The sequence below is a fragment of the Lithobates pipiens genome, unplaced genomic scaffold (genome assembly GCF_037356315.1).
Source record: "Lithobates pipiens isolate NorthernLeopardFrog02 unplaced genomic scaffold, aLitPip1_a1.2 Scaffold_25, whole genome shotgun sequence".
Taxonomy (NCBI): Eukaryota; Metazoa; Chordata; class Amphibia; order Anura; family Ranidae; genus Lithobates; species Lithobates pipiens.
This window is the reverse complement of record NW_027507787.1, coordinates 148,391,343-148,412,779: the sequence shown is the minus strand read 5'-3', so window position 1 is coordinate 148,412,779 and position 21,437 is coordinate 148,391,343. Positions and strand designations below refer to the sequence as shown.

Sequence of the window (21,437 nt, the reverse complement as noted above, 5' to 3'; positions counted from 1 at the left end):
AAGGCGAACTTTGCAAACCTACAGGTCAAATTTGCAGCCACAAAATAATTACTAGCTGTGCAAACATAGTCCCACCACATGGCCAATGACATAACACATGTATGAGGTGAATCTGGGATCGACAACTACAAGCATTCTTTTTTTATATGTGAAATTGTGACAATTCAGGACTGTGGAGCGCATGAAGGCAATGGAGGAGAGGGAAGGTCAGGGTAGGCAAAGAAGAGGGTGCAGGAGATGATCACCAGCAGCGGGACATACAGCAATGACACCTGCATCGTGATAGAGAGCACTGACATCAACAGCGTGACATACAGCAATGACACCAGCACCGTGATATACAGCACTGACATCAGCAGCGTGACAAAGCACTGACACCAGCACCGTGATATACAGCACTGACACCAGCACCGTAAGCAGCCCCGGGAGTAAGTCAGCATAGCACAGGGATAGTGGGAGCCCCTCATAATGAGCATAGCACAGGGATGGTGGGAGCCCCTCATAATGAGCATAGCACAGGGATGGTGGGAGCCCCTCATAATGAGCATAGCACAGGGATGGTGGGAGCCCCTCATAATGAGCATAGCACAGGGATGGTGGGAGCCCCTCATAATATGCACAGCAGAGGTACAGCCCCAGGAGGAAGTCAGCACAGCACAGGGATGGTGGGAGCCCCTCATGATAAGCAGCCCCAGGAGGAAGTCAGCATAGCACAGGGATGGTGGGAGACCCTCATAATAAAGCAGCCCCAGGAGAAAGTCAGCATAGCACAGGGATGGTGGGAGCCCCTCATAATGAGCATAGCACAGGGATGGTGGGAGCCCCTCATAATAAGCAGCCCCAGGAGAAATATGACACCGCTCAACCTCTTCAAACAGGAGGGTACGGGCATATAGTACGGTGTGCTTTTTTTGTACAAGGAAGTGAGCCAAATGAAGAAAGAAGGTCTGTGTGCTCGATTAAAAAAATTGTTTATAGACATATACATGGTCTACTGGTCACATGTGTTGAATTCCTCCGAGATCCATGCCTCATTCATTTTTAGAAATGTGAGGTAGTTAACACTGTCGTGAGCTAGGCGAGTACACTTATCGGTCACGATCCCCCCTGCTGCGCTGAACATCCTTTCGGACTGGACTAGGGGCAAGCCAACAGTTCGATTGCAAATTGGGCAAGCTCTGGCCAGAGGTCAAGCCTGCCCACCCAGTAGTCCAGGGGTTCATCACTCCTCAGAGCGTCCACATCGGCCGTTAACCCAATGTAGTCGGACACCTGACGGTCTAGGCGTTCCCTGATGCTGGATCCGGATGACACCTGTCGATGGGTCGGCTGAAAGAATGACCTCATATCAGAAGTCACCAACACATCTTCAAACCAGCCTCTTCTTGCAGGCGCTGTTGGATTGGTACCCGCAACTCCTTCTCTGGGAGTGGGAATTGCTCCTCTGGCAGCGCACGCAAAAGCAGAATGCAGCATTTCTCGAAGCAAGGCCTAGAAGTGCTCCATTCTGACAGCCCTCTGTGACGGCGGTAACATTTCCGCGATTTTATGTTTGTACCGGGGGTCTAAGTACGTTGCCACCCAGTACTGGTCCTTGACCCTTATGCTTTTTATACGGGGGTTCCTATTAAAACACTGGAGCATGAAGGCCCCCATTTGCACTAAACTGGAAGCGGTGTGGTGGCCTGGCACCTGCTCATCATCCAGGATAATGTCGTCCTCTTCCTTCTCCTCTCCCCATCCACGCACAACAACAGGGATCCCAGAAAGGTTTAAAGCATGCTCTTCTTGCTCCTCCTCATCCGCCCCGGGACCATCCTCCTCCGACTCCTCTTCAGACTCCTGTTGTTCACTTGTCTCAGATAGAGTAGCCCCCTCTGGGAATTCATCCAGCATTGCGACTTCCTCATCTTCCCGCTCCTGCTCCTCCACAGCTTGATCAATGACACGATGCAATGCACGCTACATAAAGAAAGCATAAGGTACCATGTCACTGATGGCGCCATGGCTGCGACTGACCAGTTTGGTGATCTCCTCAAATGGCCGCAGAAGTCTGCATGCGTCGCACATGAGCAGCCACTGGCGCGGTGAAAAAAAACCCAGCTCCCAAGAACCTGTTCTGCCGCAGAGTTCCTACAGGTAGACGTTAACTGCACGTTTCTGCTGGAGCAGCCTATCAAGCATATAGAAGGTTGAGTTCCATCGCGTTGGGCAATCGCAAATAAGACGTCTGACCGGCAGATTGTGTCGCCGCTGAATGTCAGCAAGGCGAGCAATGGCCGTGTAAGATCTTCTGAAATGGGCCGAGATTTTCCTTGCCTGCCGTAAGATGTCCTGGACCCCAGGGTATTTGACAACGAATCACTGCACGACCAAGTTTAAGACGTGTGCCATGCATGGCACGTGTGTAATTTTGCCCTGTTTCAATGCGCCAAGCAGATTGGCACCGTTGTCACACACCACTTTACCAACTGTCAAATTGAGCAGTGTTAGCCACTAATCTGCCTGTGAACGCAAAGCTGAAAAGGAGTGCCGGGCCAGTGTGGCTCTTGGCTTCCAGGCACAACAGACACAGCACGGCATGGCAACGTCTTACCTGGCATGTCGAATAGGTTCTGGGGAGCTTGGGCGGCGCAGCGGAAGAGACGCTAGCAGCGGAAAAGGAGGAGTCAGCCGAGGAGGAGAGGGAGGTGGATGGAGTAGGAGGAGGAGAAAAAGAAGAGCCAGGCCTGTATGCAATCCGTGGCGGTAAAACCAAATTTACACGGGTGCCACGGGTTACATGCTTGACGTCCGTCAGAAGGTTCACCCAGTGGGCAGTAAAAGTGATATACCTTCCCTGCCCGTGTTTGCTAGACCACGTGTCTTTGGTCAGATGTATCTTGGCACCGACACTGTGTGCCAGAGATACATTCACTTGCCGCTGAACATGGCCATATAGCTCTGGGATGCCCTTCTCTGAGAAATATTTCCTTCCTGGGACCTTCCATTGTGGTGTTCCAATGGCCACAAATTTTCGAAAGGCCTCCGAGTCCACCAGTTTATATGGCAGTAGTTGGCGGGCTATCAGTTCTGATAAGCCAGCCGTCAACCGTTGGGCAAGAGAGTTATCCGGCGTCATCATTTTTTTTACGCTCGAACATTAGGCCCACGGAAGCCTGCCTTTTTGCAGAAAAATGTGAGCTTGGCATGATGGAAGGTGGAGTGGAGGACAATTGTGAGGAGAGAGGAGAAGGAGAAGTAGAAGACGAGGCTGGATGGTGAGAGCCTGGAGTGTGGCTTTGTGTGTTCCGTTGCTCCCACTGGGCTCGGTGATGGCAGCTCATGTGCCTTCTTAAGGCGGTCATCCCTAGGTGAGTGTTGGGCTTACCGCGACTAATGCGTTGACTGCAAAGATGGCAGATGGCAACACTATTGTCAGCAGCGGACACGTAAAAAAAAAGCCCACACTGCGGAGCCATGTGGCGGCATCCTGGGAGCGCCAGATGTGACCGTACATGGTCGATGACTCGCTCCTGATACATTAGCAGTCTGCTTTGTCCCTCCTGTGCAATGTAAGTTATTCCTGCTTCTCCTCCCTATCTGCTGGTCCATATCTCCCTCTGAACTCCCCTCCTCTTCCTCTCTTGTGGGCACCCACGTGACATCACTAGACACGTCATCATCGACGTCACCTTCCCCACCGCTATAAGTAGAGATCTCGGAGTAGGCAGCAACACCGGGGACCAACCTCCTCCTTGGGCTGATCTGGGTACTGTCATCAGACTGCTGAGTGGCGGTTGTTGCTACCTCCTCTTCCTGACCCAATACCAAGAGTGGCTGTGCATCAGAAATGTCTTGATATGGATCGGAAAATAATTCCTGTGACTCAAGCGGAAGGTATGTGGTGGTGGTGGTGTTGTTGGTGGTAGTGTCTTTGGGGGTGCACATAGCAGAGAGTGAAGAAGAGGGTGCAGATCGAGAGGATGAGGAGGGTGCAGAAGAGTAAGGCTGAGTGAGCCAGTCAACCAATTCTGGTGCTTCCTTTGACGTAATCGCACGCACCTTCTGCAATTTCCCACTTTGGCTCAAGCCTGTTGCTCCTGCCCTACCACCCCTGCGGAAGGGCCTGCCTCTTCCTCTGCCTGTCATTTTTTAAATGACCCCGTGACAAAACTCTCAGTCCCTATACTGATAAAGGACTGCTGCAGAATTGGGCAGCAGTCAGCAGTAGTGCACCTCAACTCTATATATTGTGGACCTATACCAGTCCTTAAGGATTAGCAGATTGTACCTCACTCAACCCTATATACTGTAGTACACTATACCTTACCAGTCCTTAGAAGGACCTTTGTGGAACTAGTAGGTTGTGATTAGCAGACTGTACCTCAGTCCCTATACTGATAAAGGACTGCTGCAGAATTGGGCAGCAGTCAGCAGTAGTGCACCTCAACCCTATATATTGTGGAACTATACCAGTCCTTAAGGATTAGCAGACTGTACCTCACAACCCTATATACTGTAGTACCCTATACCTTACCAGTCCTTAGAAGGACCTTTGTGCAACTAGTAGGTTGTGAATGATTAGCAGACTGTACCTCAGTCCCTATACTCAAAGGACTACTGCAGCAGAAGGGCAGCAGTCAAGTATAATATTCTTTCTATATTTGGAAGAAAGAATATTATATGTGTACAAGCCTATTACCATACCAGTCCTGAAAAGAACCTTCGTGGATCTAATAGTAACAGCTACTGATTAAACTGACTGTCCCTCGCTGCCACACACAGCTTCCTGCCTGTCCCTATTTAAACTGACAAAACACAGGCTGCTGCAACAATAACTTGAATAGCACTCAAAACTATATCCTGTACTACTTTACCATACCAGTCCTGAAAAGGACTTTTGTGGACCTAATAGTAACAGCTAATGATTAAACTGACTGTCCCTGCTGCACACAGCGTCCTGTCCCTCTCTCAGCACTGACAAAAGACAGGCTGCTGCAACAATGACTTGAATAGCAGTGCCTCAAACCTATATCCTGAACTACACCTATACCCTACCAGTCCTTAAAAGAACTTTTGTGGACCTAATAGCTAGCGATTTGGGTCACTGCAGTCTCTCCCTGCTCCACACAGCAACCTCTCCCTATAGTGACACACGAAAGAATGTAAAATGGCCGCTGGATCGGGTCTATTTATAAGTTAGGGGGAATGTCCAAGTGTCCATGTGCTGTAATGTCTCAATTGGCTGTCCTGTACCACATGATGGATGTGTCATCATAGGTCAAAGTTCTTTTACACATTAAACACGTAAGTCCGCCGGGCGAACAGCGGCAATAGTCCGCCGATTGGGCGGACCGCGAACAGCCGAAAATTTGCCGCGAACCGACCGCCGGGCGAACCATTCGGCCATCCCTAGTGGGAACAGCCTGGTTGGGCTACATGAATGAGAGCCAAACAAATGTGAATGCTGATACTGGGCCTGAAATAATTATCAATACATGGCCAAAATGAAATCCAACCTACACTGGCATGTTGATTTTTTACAGCAATATGTACGTGAAAATATCAGCCCAATCAGGCTGCAGGTTCAGTTTCTTTCTAGAATCATACCCAGGAATTTAAGAAATCCTGGAAAAAAAAAACTAAAAAATCTTAACACAGTGTAGCATTGACCTAATTCAATTACTGATTATCTATTACCAAGCAGAACTTAACAGTCTTGATCAAGACATCCTTATGTTACAATCTACCAATGATACAATTAAAGATCATGCCCAATATACCAAACGATGGCAGGAAGTTAAGGATTATATTACTAAAATCACCAAAGATATAATTTTCAAAAAACAAAATAAAAATGTCCAAAGAAGGAATGGCCTTCATGGAAGGTTTTGCGTATAGATGGCAGAACTCCCATCAAGGTAGAGGATCCAAAAATAGCTCTAGGACAGTGATAGTGAACCTTGGCACCCCAGATGTTTTTGAACTACATTTCCCATGATGCTCATGCACTCTGCAGTGTAGTTGAGCATCATGGGAAATGTAGTTCCAAAACATCTTGGGTGCCAAGGTTCGCCATCACTGCTCTAGGACCAAACGCACTAGTAATGATTTTGGAATTACTGAAGATGGCACAGAGTCTGACTCCTCTGTTTCTGCTTTTTCTTCACAGCCACCCAACAGAAGAGAAGCACCCACATCATCCAACGCTAATTCAGGATCACGTAAGCGGAATCATGGTGGTGTGTACTATGCACCCTATTCAAAATATGCCCTACTGATGCTGACAATACTTCTGGTAATTACACTCAAGTAATGGGGGCCACATCTATTATTGGTGGTGGGAATGTCTCACAAACAAAATATATGGGACCTTTGGCCCATCAGGCTGCGCAAATATTGAATGCACAACCTCACAATTTTAAACACAACTTTGACTTCTATTTTAACACAAGGCTCTTTGCTCAATCTCTCAACCACATCTTCTAGTTCCATGGCACCAAACACAACATCACGGGCACCCACACTTAACACTCATTTGCTTTCGCACTCTATGCCTGCGGCTCAGCTGCAGATGTTCAACAAACAAAAGTACTCTGGATCCTAGCCCAATCTTCCCCAAATTTTCCCATACCGGGGTCCAATCTTCCTCAAAGATAGAACTTGACATACTTAATCTCACACCTTACCGATTTTCAAGAGTTGGAGGTTTTGAAATTTGGTCTGAGTTTTTGCCCATCAGCTAATGTAGATAAATATGAACTGATCAAAGAAATATATGTTTGCGAGAAATCTAACTTGCAGACATATATTTGATCAAGACAATGTGAGAGCAAAACAGGAGCGTGAACTCTCTGAAAGCATCAAGCATTACACGATGGAGGACTTTTGAGCCCCCCAGGACTTGATGCTAAAATCACGATGCCACTGATTCTAGTACAAAATCTGTATCGCAAGTAGGTTATGGCACTTACAACCTCTAACAAATTTAAGCTCAAATCACAGAGGTTCTCTGATCTATCTACGAACTCTTTTATTTTGGCAAGTGTAGTGAGCGATGCTAAATCTAACAACCTCACTTTTGTACAGAAACAAGTCATTGTGAAACTAAATAATCACCCGGATTTAGTGATTAAGGCATCAGACAAAGGTGGGAATATTGTTCTGATGACCAAACAGAACTATGAAAGCATGTGTTTCAGCCTACTGTCCAATAAAGATTGGTACCTGGAGAATTCCACTATCACGTATTCCATCTTTTAGATAATTTTAACTATCATCAGTAATGCTTACCATAAAGTCCTGATTGGCCAAGATACCTACAACTATCTTAGCAATCAACATCCTAGGGAGGTAACATTTTTCGCACTTTCCAAAGTGCACAAAAACCCTGTGTCACCCCCTGGTAGACCAACAATATCGGGGATTGGTTCATTAACCGAGAACGCCAGTAGACTCATTGATTCTGTCCTGATGTCACACGTAATCAGTTTACCTTCCTACACATAGGACACACTTGACCGTTTGAAACAGATTAAAGGAATGGTGGTCCCTCCTGGCGCCATGCTCGTGACATTGGATGTAGAGACTTTATACTCGAGCATCCTTCATGAGCAGGGCCTCGGAATACTTTCCTTTTAAGAACAGCATACCCAATGGCAATAAAATGAGTTAATTTTGGACCTCTTGAAATTTGTCCTTACCCTTAACTGGTTTGGCTTCAAAGATTCCCACTACCTCCAGGTACAGGGAGTTGCCATGTGCACCTGTTGTGCCCCGGCTAAACCAATCTGTACCTGGGGGTGGGAAAGAAACATTTTTCAGACAAAACTATCTAGGTTTACCAACCAAGTGCTTAGTTGGATGCGTTACATATTTTCCTAATTTGGACCGATACAAAAGACCAACTGACATCCTTCTTGGAGGCATTAACCGCAACTCTTTCAATCTTAGGTCTACGGTCATTTCTTATGTCCAAAAGGTCACGTTTTTGGATCTAACGATCTTTAAGGATCTGGATGACTGCCTAGCAAACAGTCTTTTCTGGAAGGAGACTGCTGGTAACACCTTGTTGCATGCAGCCAGCGCACACCCACCAGCATTAATTTGCAGTATCCCCTACCCGCAACATATCAGACTTCGCTGCAACTGCACACACCTAACCAATTTTAAATGTGAAGCCAATCTATTGCAAACATGCCTTTTGGGTAAGGGATACAGTAAATCACTCCTGTGCAAGGCCTACAACAAGGTGTTGCAACAGACAAGAAACACTCGGCTTTATCAAAACAAAAATAAGAAACCTGAAATTAAGTCTACATTAAAGATATTAAAATGATTCTCATCACATCATGAGGTTAGAAACATACCTGCTAACCACTGGCACCTATTATATCAGGATCCCATTGTGAGGAAACATATTGGTTTGAGACCTGAATTGACGTTTAGACCAGCCAATTCACTATGTGATAGATTGGTATCCAGCCATTATTCTCCAACCCCCATTTCTACAAATAAGGGCATGGGTATCTACAAATGCGGAAATTGCAATTTTTGCTCATGGGTTTGTCCCGGGACCATGTTCACCCTTCCCAATGGGAAACAATTTTGTCCCAGATTTAGATTTTGGGTAGATTGTAGCAAACAGGTTGTTGTGCATCTAATGTCCTGTATATGTGGGGTGTTTAACTTCTGTAAAACGGTTTGCCAATTTAGGCAACAAATTAAAGATCACGTCTACTATTCAGCTACTGGCAAGATGCTTACTATATGTTTGACACGTCATGTGTTTCCTTCATAGCCCTAGCTGTAGTTCCCCAGGACCCCTGAGGGGGAAATTGGGATAGAGTTATCCTGCAAAAAGAAACCCTGTGGATCGAGCGATTGGAAGCCACACATGCTTCTGCCATTAACGAAACCCAGTCATGCAAACCCATTTTATAGGTTGATGATGGGAGTTTTGCCCAAAATATTCCATCATATACTCCACAGTGTGTGGCCTTACCAATCTGCGCACTATGGGTTATGCATCCAGTTGGAATTCAAATAAATCACCTCCCTATTCTCTCTCCTTTCTTTTCCTCCTCTTTCACACACTGTGTCCTATTATGACACGGTTGTGGCTCAAAAGGAAAAATTCTTAAGACATTAAGATATATTTTGGTTATCTTTTTTACGTAGTGTGTGTTATATAAGGAATATGTTGATATTCATGTTGTACTGCTTACTATCTGATTCCCTGTTGGGGTAGGCGGGAACAGTTTGTTGAGGGTGGGTCACCCACACATCTTGACCTTTGACCTCTTTGGGGACACACCTGCTGACCTTTGGAGGGGGTCCCTATTCCAATCCCTGAATCCTAACCTTAGAAGCACTTTCCCCGACTTGTTCATTCCCCGACTTAGCTGGGGTAGGCGGAACACTTTGGTGGGGGTGGGTCAGCCACGCCTCTTGACCTTTGACCTCTGGGGGACATGCCTGCTGACCTTTGGAGGAGCTCCCTATTCCAATCCATGAGTCCTAACTTTGTTCTTCAAAGGGAAACCTCTGGCCATTGTGGTTCCCAGTCATGTGGTTGGGCACTCCATTGTGACTATGCGATGACAAAGCACCATTTGACGAAGCTTCTCTCTGAGTGGCAATCTGCGGAGCTTTTAGTATCTGGATGTGGGTGTCACTTCGCCCCTTCTGGATTCTGTGTGCTGCTGTGTCATTCATCTGGCTTTATACTGCCTTGTGTCACACAGAGCGGTATCCCGGATGTCGGGCGCATGCGCAGTGGCTGGTGGCCGGGTTGCTCAGAGTCACTTCCGGCCATGCTGCTCGGACATCACAACCAGGACAGGAATACAAAGGGACGCCTAGATTAGGTGTTTTACTGCACTCTCAAAAGTTGGTCACCACTAGAACACACAGAAAACCATTGGTTTTCTGTTTATCCTATTCATCCTGCAACTCAGCCCAGAGCTGCCACAAAATGCAGACATGCATTGCAGCACACCATACAGGATTGCAGGTCACTATACAGCGATATTAATTGAAGAGTCACTTTTGTGAGAAAGAAAAGAAAGAAAAGAAAGAAAAAAAAGAAAGAAAAGAAAGAAAAGAAAGAAAAGAAAGAAAAGAAAGAAAAGAAAGAAAAGAAAGAAAAGAAAGAAAAGAAAGAAAAAGAAAGAAAAGAAAGAAAAAGAAAGAAAAGAAAGAAAAAGAAAGAACTGTGAGATGTGCCGAGTCATAAAGTGACTATTAATTCCACAATACACTTTTGTTAAGTATTACACTTTATTCCCCCAAGCTCTAATGAAGGGAAGCACAGCCCCTGAAATGCATTGACTTTATAAAGAATAATTGGAATAAAATTTATATTTGGAATTGAATATTACAGTGTGGCACTTTAATTCTAAAATGACTCATCCTGACCACAAGCCATAATGATAATGGAAGCCCTAAGGTGTGTGGAAGCTGCCAGGCCAAATATTTGCATTTTCTGCATTTATATTATCACCGTAATATTGGATGACAACAATAATATAAAGCAAACATGGAAAGAATCTCTTCAGGGTGTCTGCGTCTTTCATCCATTGCCCCAAACATGACAGCCGGAAGCATCTATCTGATTGTAACCCAACGCCTGCAGGTAACCAGTCAACTGATACCATCTCCCGTCACCCGACGATGAATGGGGCAGTGTGCCCCGGGGGCAGGAACAGACAGGTTCTTGAAAAGTAGATTAAACTGCGATTACAGTGGATTCCACCATCCCAGGTTCAAAGCGTCGGGTCTGACTGTTCTTGGCAGACAGTATAAACTCACACATGCGGAGGTCCCTCATATAAACCTTCTTGTGGTTTGTGCTTAGTGGCACATTCACTGAAACAAAGAAAAAGTAAGAGGTTTGCTTCACTGGAAAGGTTATAACTGATCGGTACCTACCTTATCCTCACCCTGGCCATGCCTCAATTCACAGATACATCCCCAGGTCCTGGTTCAAATATATAAGGCTGTGCATGCACAGACATAACGACTGCCCACTAAAGATGAACAGTGCGATTTCTGCAACTTCGCGGCAAAATTGCAAATTTTATGGTCAAGGAAGTTAAAACATTTTCAGCGTCAGTTCACACTAGAATTGCACAGGACTGTAATCTGCATTCCTGTGCATTGCAAATATGACAGCCCATGCACTTAAATGGGCTGCAAATCACAATGGAATGTTCAAAAACAAGTCCATGTAATATTATTAACCACTTAAAGTGGAGTGCCACCCAAAAGTGGAACCTCTGCTTTAAGCATTCCTCAACCTCTTACAAGCCACATTTGGCATGTCATTTTCTTTGGGGTGGGGGTAACTAGTTTTGACAGTTACCCAGCTCCCACTTCCGCTCGGCCAACTAGGCGACTTCTTCTCTCTCCCACCCTGCAATCTCCAAGAACACGTCACAGGTCCCAGAATATTGCCTGGCCACTGAGAAGGCGCCGTGCCAGCGACCCACCCCCTTTGTGATTGGGCACAGCGAGAGCCAATCAGCAGGTCTGGCAGACCCAATGTCCGCCAGGACCCACCGATCGTTCCCGAGGCAGACAGAATGGTGGTCTGCCTATGTAAACAAGGCACATCACCGTTCTGTGACAGGAGAAGACAGAAATCCTGCGTTTCTGCTAAGCAAGAACACAGATCTCTGTCTTCTTACAGTACAAGAACCCCCCCACAGTTAGAAAGCACTCCCTAGGGACACAGTTAACCCTTTGATTGAGGTCACTCCTGTAGAATATAAAATATAATATATCTGGAGAGCGGTGATGTCACGCCTGTATAATATAATATATATATATATGGACAGCAGTTATGTCACTCCTCTATAATATAACATATCTGGACAGCGGTGATGTCACTACTGTAATATAGATTTAAAGTCTAGGAAATTGTGATGTAACTGTTAAATTGTGCGACATACTTGAAGAGCAGTGATGTCACTTCTGTGAAATATGTCATGTCATATTTCGAGTATAGTGATGTCAGTCCTGTAAAAATATACTTTCTCCCTGGACAGTAGTGATGTCACTCATGTACGCTGGGACAAAAGCAGAGTCACGTTTGTGAAGAATAAGATGTCTGCAGAGCAGTGATGTCACTCCAATAAAATTTCTCCCTTTGAATTGATGTGATAAATGTCTCTCATGGGAAGTCTCACACTTTTCCTGTTTCCTAAGCTCTTTCCAACTCAATCCGCCTTCCAAGACCAGGCATGCACCATATGCCGTAATGCAGCTTATAGGGCACTACAAGGATATGTAAGCACAGCTTGTATTTGAAGTTCTTCCACCACAGGCTGGATGCAAAGCACAGGCAACCATGTCTGCTACCTAAAGAAAAACTATACTGAGAGAACAGGTAACCTTTTTCTGACCTCTCCTTCTGAAAATGCTAGGTGCTTGGCTGCCATAATAATACAGTGTCTAACCTGATCAGCAATAACATTATGACCATCCATTTAACCCGTCAAGACATGGACATAACTGGACCTCTGAAGGTATCCGGTGGTATCTGGCACCAAGCCATCAATAGTAGATCCTTGAAGTACTGTAAGTTGCAAGATGAGGCCTCCATGTAACGGACTTGTTTTTCCAGCACATCCCTCAGATCCTCAATTGGATTGAGATCTGGAGAATTTAGAGGCCATGTCAACACCTCAAACTTGTTATTGTGATCTTCAAACCATCCTTGAACGTCATCAGACCAGGCCACCATGGCCGGAAAAAGGGGTGGGCAGAAGGGGAACCTGCCCTGGGCACTGTGGTGATCATGTGAGGTGGGCACCATGAGGAGATTGGAAGGGGGGGTTGGCATCAGAAGGTAACAATTGTTCTAGGAAGGGAAATTTGGGAATGTGTGCTAAGAGTGGTGATTTGTGGGGGGATTTGTGTTGGGGGGGGGGGGGGGTGGTTGAAGAAGATATGGCTAGAAAAGGTAATATGTTTTTGTGCAAAGATCAGAATTTTTTTTGTTGGGGGGGGGGGCATTTATGTTAGTAGGGATGACTGGGGGGGGGGGGTAGATTGGTGCACAGAGGGGAAATTTAAGGGGTTTGTGCTAGGAGGGGTAGGTTTTCTTTGTTGGGGTGGGGAATTTGTGCTAGAGGCATATGGGGAGAGAGAGGATTTGAGCTGGGGGTGGATTTGTACTTGGAGGAAGGGGGGATTTATGCCTAGGGAGAGCATGCAGATTAGTGCTAAAAAAAATTTTTGGGGGGGGCTTTGCTGACACATAATCATACATCTTGGGGGGTGCAATTTGACATGTTCGCCCTGAGCTCTAGATGACCTTGTTCCAGCGCTGCGGGCCACCTTCTTTCATTGCTGCATGGTCCAGTTCTGATGCTCACATTGTAGGCGCTTTAGGCTGTGGACATGGGTCAGCATGGGCACCCTGACCAGTCTGTGGTTATGCAGCCCCATACACAACAAACTGCGATGTGGGGTGTGTTATTACACCTATCAGAACCAGCATTACCCTTTTCAGCAATTTGAGCTTCAGTAGACCTTTTATTGGATCAGACTATACAGGCAAGCCTTCACTCCCCGTGTACGTCAATGAGCCTTGGCCAACCATAACCAGGGGTCAAGTCTTGGGGAAAAAGTGTGGGAACTCCCACCCAAGATCCACTCCGCCACCAAAAGAAAAAAAAATGATACGCTCATATGCACCAAAAGTGGTATTTTTCATCCAATTTTCGTATTGTGTATGAAGCTTAACTGTTAGTACATAAAAAAAAAACAATCCTCAATAAAAATAAATACAGTAATTCTCTGAATAATCAGCATTCATTCAATTGTGCTTCCATGAAAATGTGAAGATCATGTTCTGATCTTTATGGGGGAATTTTATTTTGTATATAGAGTGTTTATGTGGTGAGTTTACACTTTTCATTGAACAGAGTTTGGATAACACAGGGTTAAACGGAAAGGTCATAAATGAACTGCACATTATCTGGACAGAATGCTTGGGGAGATAGTGATGTGTTCCTGCTTAGGAGATGTATGTTAGCTTGGGGGGGCTGCAAACTCTGCAGGGGCTCCAACACACACTCTCTGCTATTCCAACCCCTCACATATTTCCACATAAACTTCCCTCCTGGCGTTAAACTTTTCCAGGTATTGTGCTCAGCTTACCACCCAAAAAAAACTGATGTTCCTCCCTCAGCTCACCTCTCCCTGCATGTCCTGTGAGCAGAATAGCTGATCTACCCATCAGCTAGACCTAGACCTGATCTACCGATCAGCTAGCTGTGATTGACAGGTAGATCGAAGCGGAAGCTGTCATGGGGCCCCCTACTGGCAATGCCTGAATGGTCAGGTGTGCGGCACTTACTATTGTGAGCTGTGTCGGCAGCTGCTGGTGTAGCACCTGCCACACAGCTTGCATACTTCAAAGTCTTGCAGGACACGGCTGCTAACGGGAACTGAGTTCCTGTTGTGGAAAAAGTACAGGAACTCCGTTCCCATGCGTTCCCTCAGGACTTGAGCCCTGACCATAACCCTGGAGCCAGTTTACCGGTTTTCCTTCCTTGGACCACTTTTGATCGTTTCTGACCACTACAGACCAGGAACAATCCACAAGAGGTGCATGTTTGGAGTTGCTCCGAAACAGTCATCCAGGGTTTCTCAAGTCTAGTCCTCAAGGCACACCGACAGGTCATGTTTTCAGGCTCTCCATTATTTTGCACAGGTTTTTTTTTCAGTTTCACTGCCTTAGTAATTACCACAGCGGTCTTTGTGACCATGCAGTTTCCCTGTAGTCCCTGCGATTGCGCTACGGGCTGACAAGCGCATCGGTGGGATTCAGAATGAATGACAGCTCGGCGCATCTCAAGAGCAGTGCGATTCAGCTGTGGGTATCAATGCAATTCCCACAACCAGAATACACAGTACGGGCTAGTATGAACTTAGTCTTAAAGTTGCTCAAATCTTTATGCTTGCCCAGTTTTTCTGTCTTCAACATATCAACTTCAGGGACAACATGTTCAATTGCTGCCTAATATATCCCACCCACTTTCCGATGCCATTGTAATGAGATAATCAATGTTACTCACTTTACCTCTCAGTGGTCACATGACGGCATCACAAGACGTCTCTGAACCAGCATGCATCAGTCTTCTTTCCAGGACTCTGGCTTTGTGAGTGGTTGGAGCTGCACAGACATCACTCCCGCGCATGCGTGCCAGAGCCGCTGTTTACGGCACAGGACTCTGAAGGAACGGCACGGCTACGCCGTTGCTTCAGAGCACATCACTGGCTGCATCTACAGTAAATATCTCCTAAACAGTGCACGTTTATGGGATATTTACAATACCTATAGGCAGGGCCGCTTTAGCACAGAGTAAAAGGGGCAGCTGCCCCGGGCCCAGTCATTATTGTGGGACACAAAGTAGCTGCCCCTTGAGCCTGCACAGCCCTGAAATAGTTGATACGAGTATTGGGGAGTGCCCAAGAAAATGGTTGCCCAGGGTCCAATCAATATTAAAGACGGCCCTGCCTATAGGTAAAATTCATGCATGGGAGTTTACTCTCACTTTAAGCTGGCCATTCACTGTGCCATTCACTGTGTTCATTTTAGCCAGTTCCTGACAAACTGGAGAACATGGTGGGTGGCCCTCTCAGCCCCCTCCTGCCTGTCATCCTTGTATTGAAAAATCAAAGACAGAAAATTGTCAGAAAACAGCGGCAGCGACCGATATGTACAATAACCCAGCAGGGAGATTTATCCATCTACGCTCTATAGCATGAATGGAGGCACAATGGCTGAATAATAATAAAAAATAAAAAAAATCTATATCTGCATGGCCGGCTTTCACTGATCTCAACCAAGCAGAATAAAAAGCCATAACTACCCAAACCAAGTTGGAGCCTCAGAAAGTATACACTGATCCGCCATAACATTATGACCCCGCCCCTTACCTATATAAGAAACGGTCAAACGGCGGAGCCTGCAAAAAGCAGTTAACCTTCACTGACGGCGGAGCGATTTTTTCTTTCTTTTTTTTCCCCAAGTCCGGCGGTGCCGGCATTGGCATGACTGACGATGGATCAACATCAGGGGACGTTGCACTTTTTTCAATTTTTTAATAAAGGAATTGTTAAAAACTTTTCTACTGTCTTTACACTTTTTGGGTGAATGGGCAGGGGCCCCCTTGTTAAAGAAGAGTTCCAGATTCCAATAAGCCCCCTGCCTGCAGACCCCCACAACCACTGCCCAAGGTTTTCGGGTCGAGGCCCTTGTCCCCATCAACATGGGGACAAGGTGCTTTGGAGAGGGGCAGCGCCCCCCTTTCCCAAAACACCCCCCACCCCCCCCCATGTTGAGGACATGTGGCCTGATATGATTCAGGAGGGGGCCAGGCTGCATGCTCAGATAAGTGTCTAGTATGGATTTTTGGGGGGACCCCACACTGTTTTCTTTTTTATTTTGGCATTGGCTTCCACTTAAAATCCATACCAGAACCAAAAGGGACCGTTTTTTTTTCCACTTTTTTATATTGCCTGCAAGTTTTTTTTGTTTTTTTTTAATTCAGCTGAGCAGTCCATTGACAGCTGATGACTTAGTGGTTGTTAAAGAGGAGTTCCCCACGTGGGGAAAAATTAAAAATCAGCAGCTACAAATACTGTAGCTGCTGACCAGGGGTGGACTGACAACTCATGGGGCCCCTGGGCAATAGGAGATTATGGGGCCCCCCCGGCAATCAGAGATTATGGGGCCACACAGTATACAATCACACAGTATACACAGACATGTTTCTATTGGCTGAGAAGGTACTGGAGAGGTGGGGCAGCTATAATCTTGGGATTTTTACACCAAAAGGATGTCGGGAAGGGACATTTCAGAGACAGATGTAAATAAAATGCAGATTTTTACATACTGTCCCTGGTTTTACTGAGGCTGGCAACCCTGATGGGGCCCCTTAGTGGCCTGGGGCCCTTGGGCAGTGCCCGAATAGTCAGTCCACCCCTGCTGCTGACTTTTGCTATATGGACACTTACCCGTCCAGGGAGCCCACAGTGTTGGCATCCCAGCTGATCTTCAGATCAACTGTTGGATACTGCCACCGTCATTTACACTAAGGGAATCCGACCATGAAGTCTTTTTCGGCTTCACGGCCTGTTCCCTACTGTGCATGTGCAAAGCGATTTCTGATTGGCCCGTCGGCAGAGGAAGGAGGAGTCCTGGAAATGGGGACAGGGACCTGTCAAAAACAGGTCCCCATTCCCCCCTCCCCCCTAAAAAAGGTGCCAAATGTGGCACCGGAGGGGGGAAGGAATCAAGTAAGCGGACGTTCCACTTTCGGGTGGAACTCTGCTTTAAAAAACGCAGTGGCCAGCTTCCCGGCTACTGCTTCATAAAGCGATAGTAAACTGCTGTGTTTTTTTTTTGGAACCTGCAAGGTAAAGCCATAATGCGCTAGTATGCATTGCATACTAGCACATTACCAGAAACTTACCATAGAATGAAGCCTTCCAGCGACACACTGTCATTGTTGACAAGTCTTCCATCTTCACCCAGTTTCTTTCTGGGTTTGTGGACTCCGGCTGTGGGAATGGCCAGAGCAGCAATGGCGTCGGTTAGCCTTGCCCAATCAGGCCTTAGTATGCGATGTGCAGTGCATTGTGGGGTGCTCAGGTGTTCACTGAACAAGCGATTTTCAGGCTGAACATTTGCTCGGCCCAAAACGTTTGCCAAACACTACAGGACAAATAGAGAGGGTGACTCTCCCTAATGAGGGCACAGACAAGAATAAAAACTGACAGGGGTTCTTATTCCTCTCCACTCTATCCAAAATAAAAAATAAGTTTTGCCTTTAGTTATACTTTAAGAAAGCATTGGAGCCAGGGGCAGCAAGTCAACTAGCATTTTCAAAAGAAGACCAAGGATGTTAACCTCCAGATTTCCTTTACTATATGAATCCTTTAATACATTCTGCAGCCACTGTCCTCCAGCACCCCCATCCTGGGTAACGTAATGCCGTGTACACACAACCGGACTTTCCATCAGAATAAACTCTGACAGTCTTTCTGACGGAGTTCCGACCGAACGGAGTTGCCTACACACGATCACATCAAAGTCCATCTGTTTTGAACGCAATGACTTACAACATGTACGATGGGACTAGAAAAGGAAGTTCAATAGGCAGTAGCCAATAGCTGCCCTTGCGTCGTATTTGGTCAGTCGGAATATCATACAGACGAACGATTTTTCCGATAGGAATTGGTTCCCTTCGGAAAGATTTAAAACATGTTCTATTTCTAAGTCCGTCTGAATTTTTGAAGAAAAAAGTCTGATGAAGCCCACACACACACACACACGATCGGAATATCCGATGAAATTATTCCATAGGACCTTTTCTGCCGGAAAGTCCAGTCGTGTGTACGCAGTATAAGAGTTTGATAGCAGATTGTCCAATTACATCCAGTACTGCAGGAATTAAAGATGTCTACTGAGCACCCCAAAAAAACAGATACCCCATCAAATCACCACAAAAACCTCCAGATTCCCAGAAAACCCTCTGCAGGGCCAGACCCCACTGCACAAGAGCCTTGTTCTGCTGGGAGTAATGACAGGTCCTCTTTGTAACACTCAGCAAGATACAATGTAACAGCTGGAAGAATAATATTTACAGTAAACACAAAGTTTCTTTCTAAACACAGTAGAGGGGGTGAGCTCCGCATTCCCCGCCCCCTGGAAGGGTGAGGATTATAGAGGCGGAATGCGGTCCAGCAGACGGTCTGATCGGATCAGAACAATCTGCGGAATTCAGTGTTATTATAAAGGATTGTACAATGTGGTGTAAGGCCAACCCACATTACATATTACATAGTGCTGTTATGGAGTCACATGGTTGGAGGACAGAGAGTAGAAGAGACAAAACACCCCCCCCCACCCCGACCGCAGAGCCCCTAAATCACCCAGAGCGGGGTGAAAATCCCTATAATCTTGTTTAATTCAGATACATCTTCCTGATCCTAATGGCCATCTGATGATTCCAGGGATCCGCATAGAAGAATGTTCCATTGCTTGTACAGTAAAGAAGCCTTTTTACAGCTGAAGATTGGACCAGTCTTCCCCCAACTGGAGAATTACCTTCATCTCTGCTGTGCTGTACATGTTCCCATTGTGATAACTACACCTCCTATCCATCCATATACAGCACAGTCTATATCACACACAGATATATCAGTCCAATACTAATCGAATGTGGTTATCATCACTACGCCAGTGCTGTACAGTGACATACTGGTCTCATACACAGTGCTGTACAGTGACATACTGGTCTCATACACAGTACTGTACAATGACATACTGGTCTCATACACAGTACTGTACAATGACATACTAGTCTCATACACTGTGCTGTACAATGAATGATATACTGGTCTATATACAGTGCTATATAGTGAAATACTGGTCCTATATATCGTGCTGTACAGTGATATACTGGTTTCATAGCCACTGCTGTACAGTGATATACTGGACTCATAGCCACTGCTGTACAGTGATATACTGGACTCATAGCCACTGCTGTACAGTGATATACAGGTCCCGTACAGTGATATACCAGTCTCCTACACTGCATTGTACAGTGATATACTGGTCCAATATACAGTGCTGTACAATGATATATCAGTCTCATATACAGCATTGTACAGTGATACACTGATCTCATACACAATGCTGTGCAATGATATACAGGTCCCACGTACATAACAGTAAAGTAAAATTATATACTGGTCCCATATACAATGCAGTACAGCGATATACTGGTCTCATACAGTGCTGTACAATTGTACACTGGTCCCATATACAGTGTCATACTGGTGTGTTATATACAGCGCTGTACAATGATACACTAATCAGTGATATTACATTGCTGTCCTGGAGTATGATCGGTGCTGTGCATTGATATTATAGTATGAGATATAGAGTGCTGTCCTAGTATATTATATATACAGTACAGTGATATTATAGTATATGGTGTGATATATATACCTGTCCTGCTGTGTGATATACAGGGATATAATTGGATGGGACATATAGTAGTATATTATATATGGTAACATGACGTATATGATGGTATATACACTATAGTATTATATAAAGTGATATTCTAGTATATGATGGGATGTACTCTATAATGAAAGTACAGAGGTGTCGATAGGTCCCGGTAGGTAGGTACCTGTATATTTGTCCATGTGTCCGCACTCAGTCCCGGCTCTCCTCCGACTTTCCGTCTTCTCCTCTGCCCTGGGCAGTGCTCGGTCCCGGTAGAGGGAGGTGATGGAAGCGGTGCGGTGTGTGCGGGGATCGGGCTGTAGATGGAGATCTCCCGATCATCACCCGGCTCCGCTCTGCCCCCGGACCGCCTGCATTATGAGAGCTCCGCATTCCTTCTCCGCCGCATCACCCACACCCGCCTCTAGGGGGCGCTGCCGGCATCGCTGCGCTGTGTGAAGGCATCTAACTAGACACTGGGGGGTTCCCAGCTGCCAATCATCACTCACAAACCACAAACTCATAATATATATTTATTACACACACATTTTATTATTTTTATTTAATCAAACACCTACTTGTATTCAGTAGCTACAAATGGCATTAAAGTCCGACCCCATTATAACACTTCCTGACACTACACAAATGATATGCAACAATGTATCCCCAGACCCCCCACATTGTACATGATCCCATAGCTGAGGATTGCTGGTCTCCGTGTTCTATGTGAAGCAATGAGGGCTCATTCACATTATGTATGATGTAAACGCACAGGTGTTATTATCACATGTTATAACAGCTTATAAAACGCGTGTAAACGCGGTAACGCATTTTGTTTACAGGCGTTTTTAATGGAGATACATTTTTGACTATTTGCAACAAAAAAAAAACACTTCTAAATGCAAGCGCGGCATGTAAACGTTTTTAAACATCGGTTACTATCTGTCAAGTTAAATGTTTCAGGAGAGGTTTTAAAACAAGTGTTATGGGATGGCATTAAAAACGTTTTTAACCCCCCTAAACTGAAAAGGCAGCGAATGGGAGTGTTCACACGCCGCAATGACGATGCTCCACACCTGTGGCAAAAATAATCTCTAAAGTCCTGATCGGTGGCCGGTGTTCTGGCAGATAGGGTCCTGCCATCATATAGTATCCGCCCCGTACTGCGAATGCGAGAAGAAGCTTCGGAAAATCTCCGAAGATGAACGGAGCCTGCGCCCGTGAGTGGAGGTGGTAGCCCCACCATCCAAGCGGACATAGGGTTGGGAAAATTAGAGGCCCCTCGCAGGCGAGCTTTGCTCGCCACGCTGCGCTCGGCTCTTTTATATTCCTACTCTATGTCCACTTGGATGGTGGGGATAGAACCTGGACTCACGACACAGGCGCCGTTCATCCTCGGCTATTTTTGGAATCTGTG

General features: G+C 45.9%; 1 protein-coding gene across 8 annotated transcripts in view; it reads right to left on the bottom strand.

The window, feature by feature from the left end:
- The window catches only part of AFAP1L2 (actin filament associated protein 1 like 2), a 216,822-nt gene extending 196,404 nt beyond the window's left edge, over positions 1 to 20,418 (bottom strand). For 7 of the 8 annotated variants that reach the window (XM_077454971.1, XM_077454975.1, XM_077454973.1 and 4 more), the window contains exon 1: positions 20,205 to 20,418. In XM_077454971.1, coding sequence (XP_077311097.1) covers positions 20,205 to 20,220 — 16 coding nt within the window. In that variant the 5' untranslated portion in view covers positions 20,221 to 20,418. The remainder of the gene's footprint in view (positions 1 to 20,204) is intronic. The other variant, XM_077454974.1, reaches the window with a different exon arrangement.
- Between the last annotated feature and the right edge of the window lie 1,019 nt (positions 20,419 to 21,437).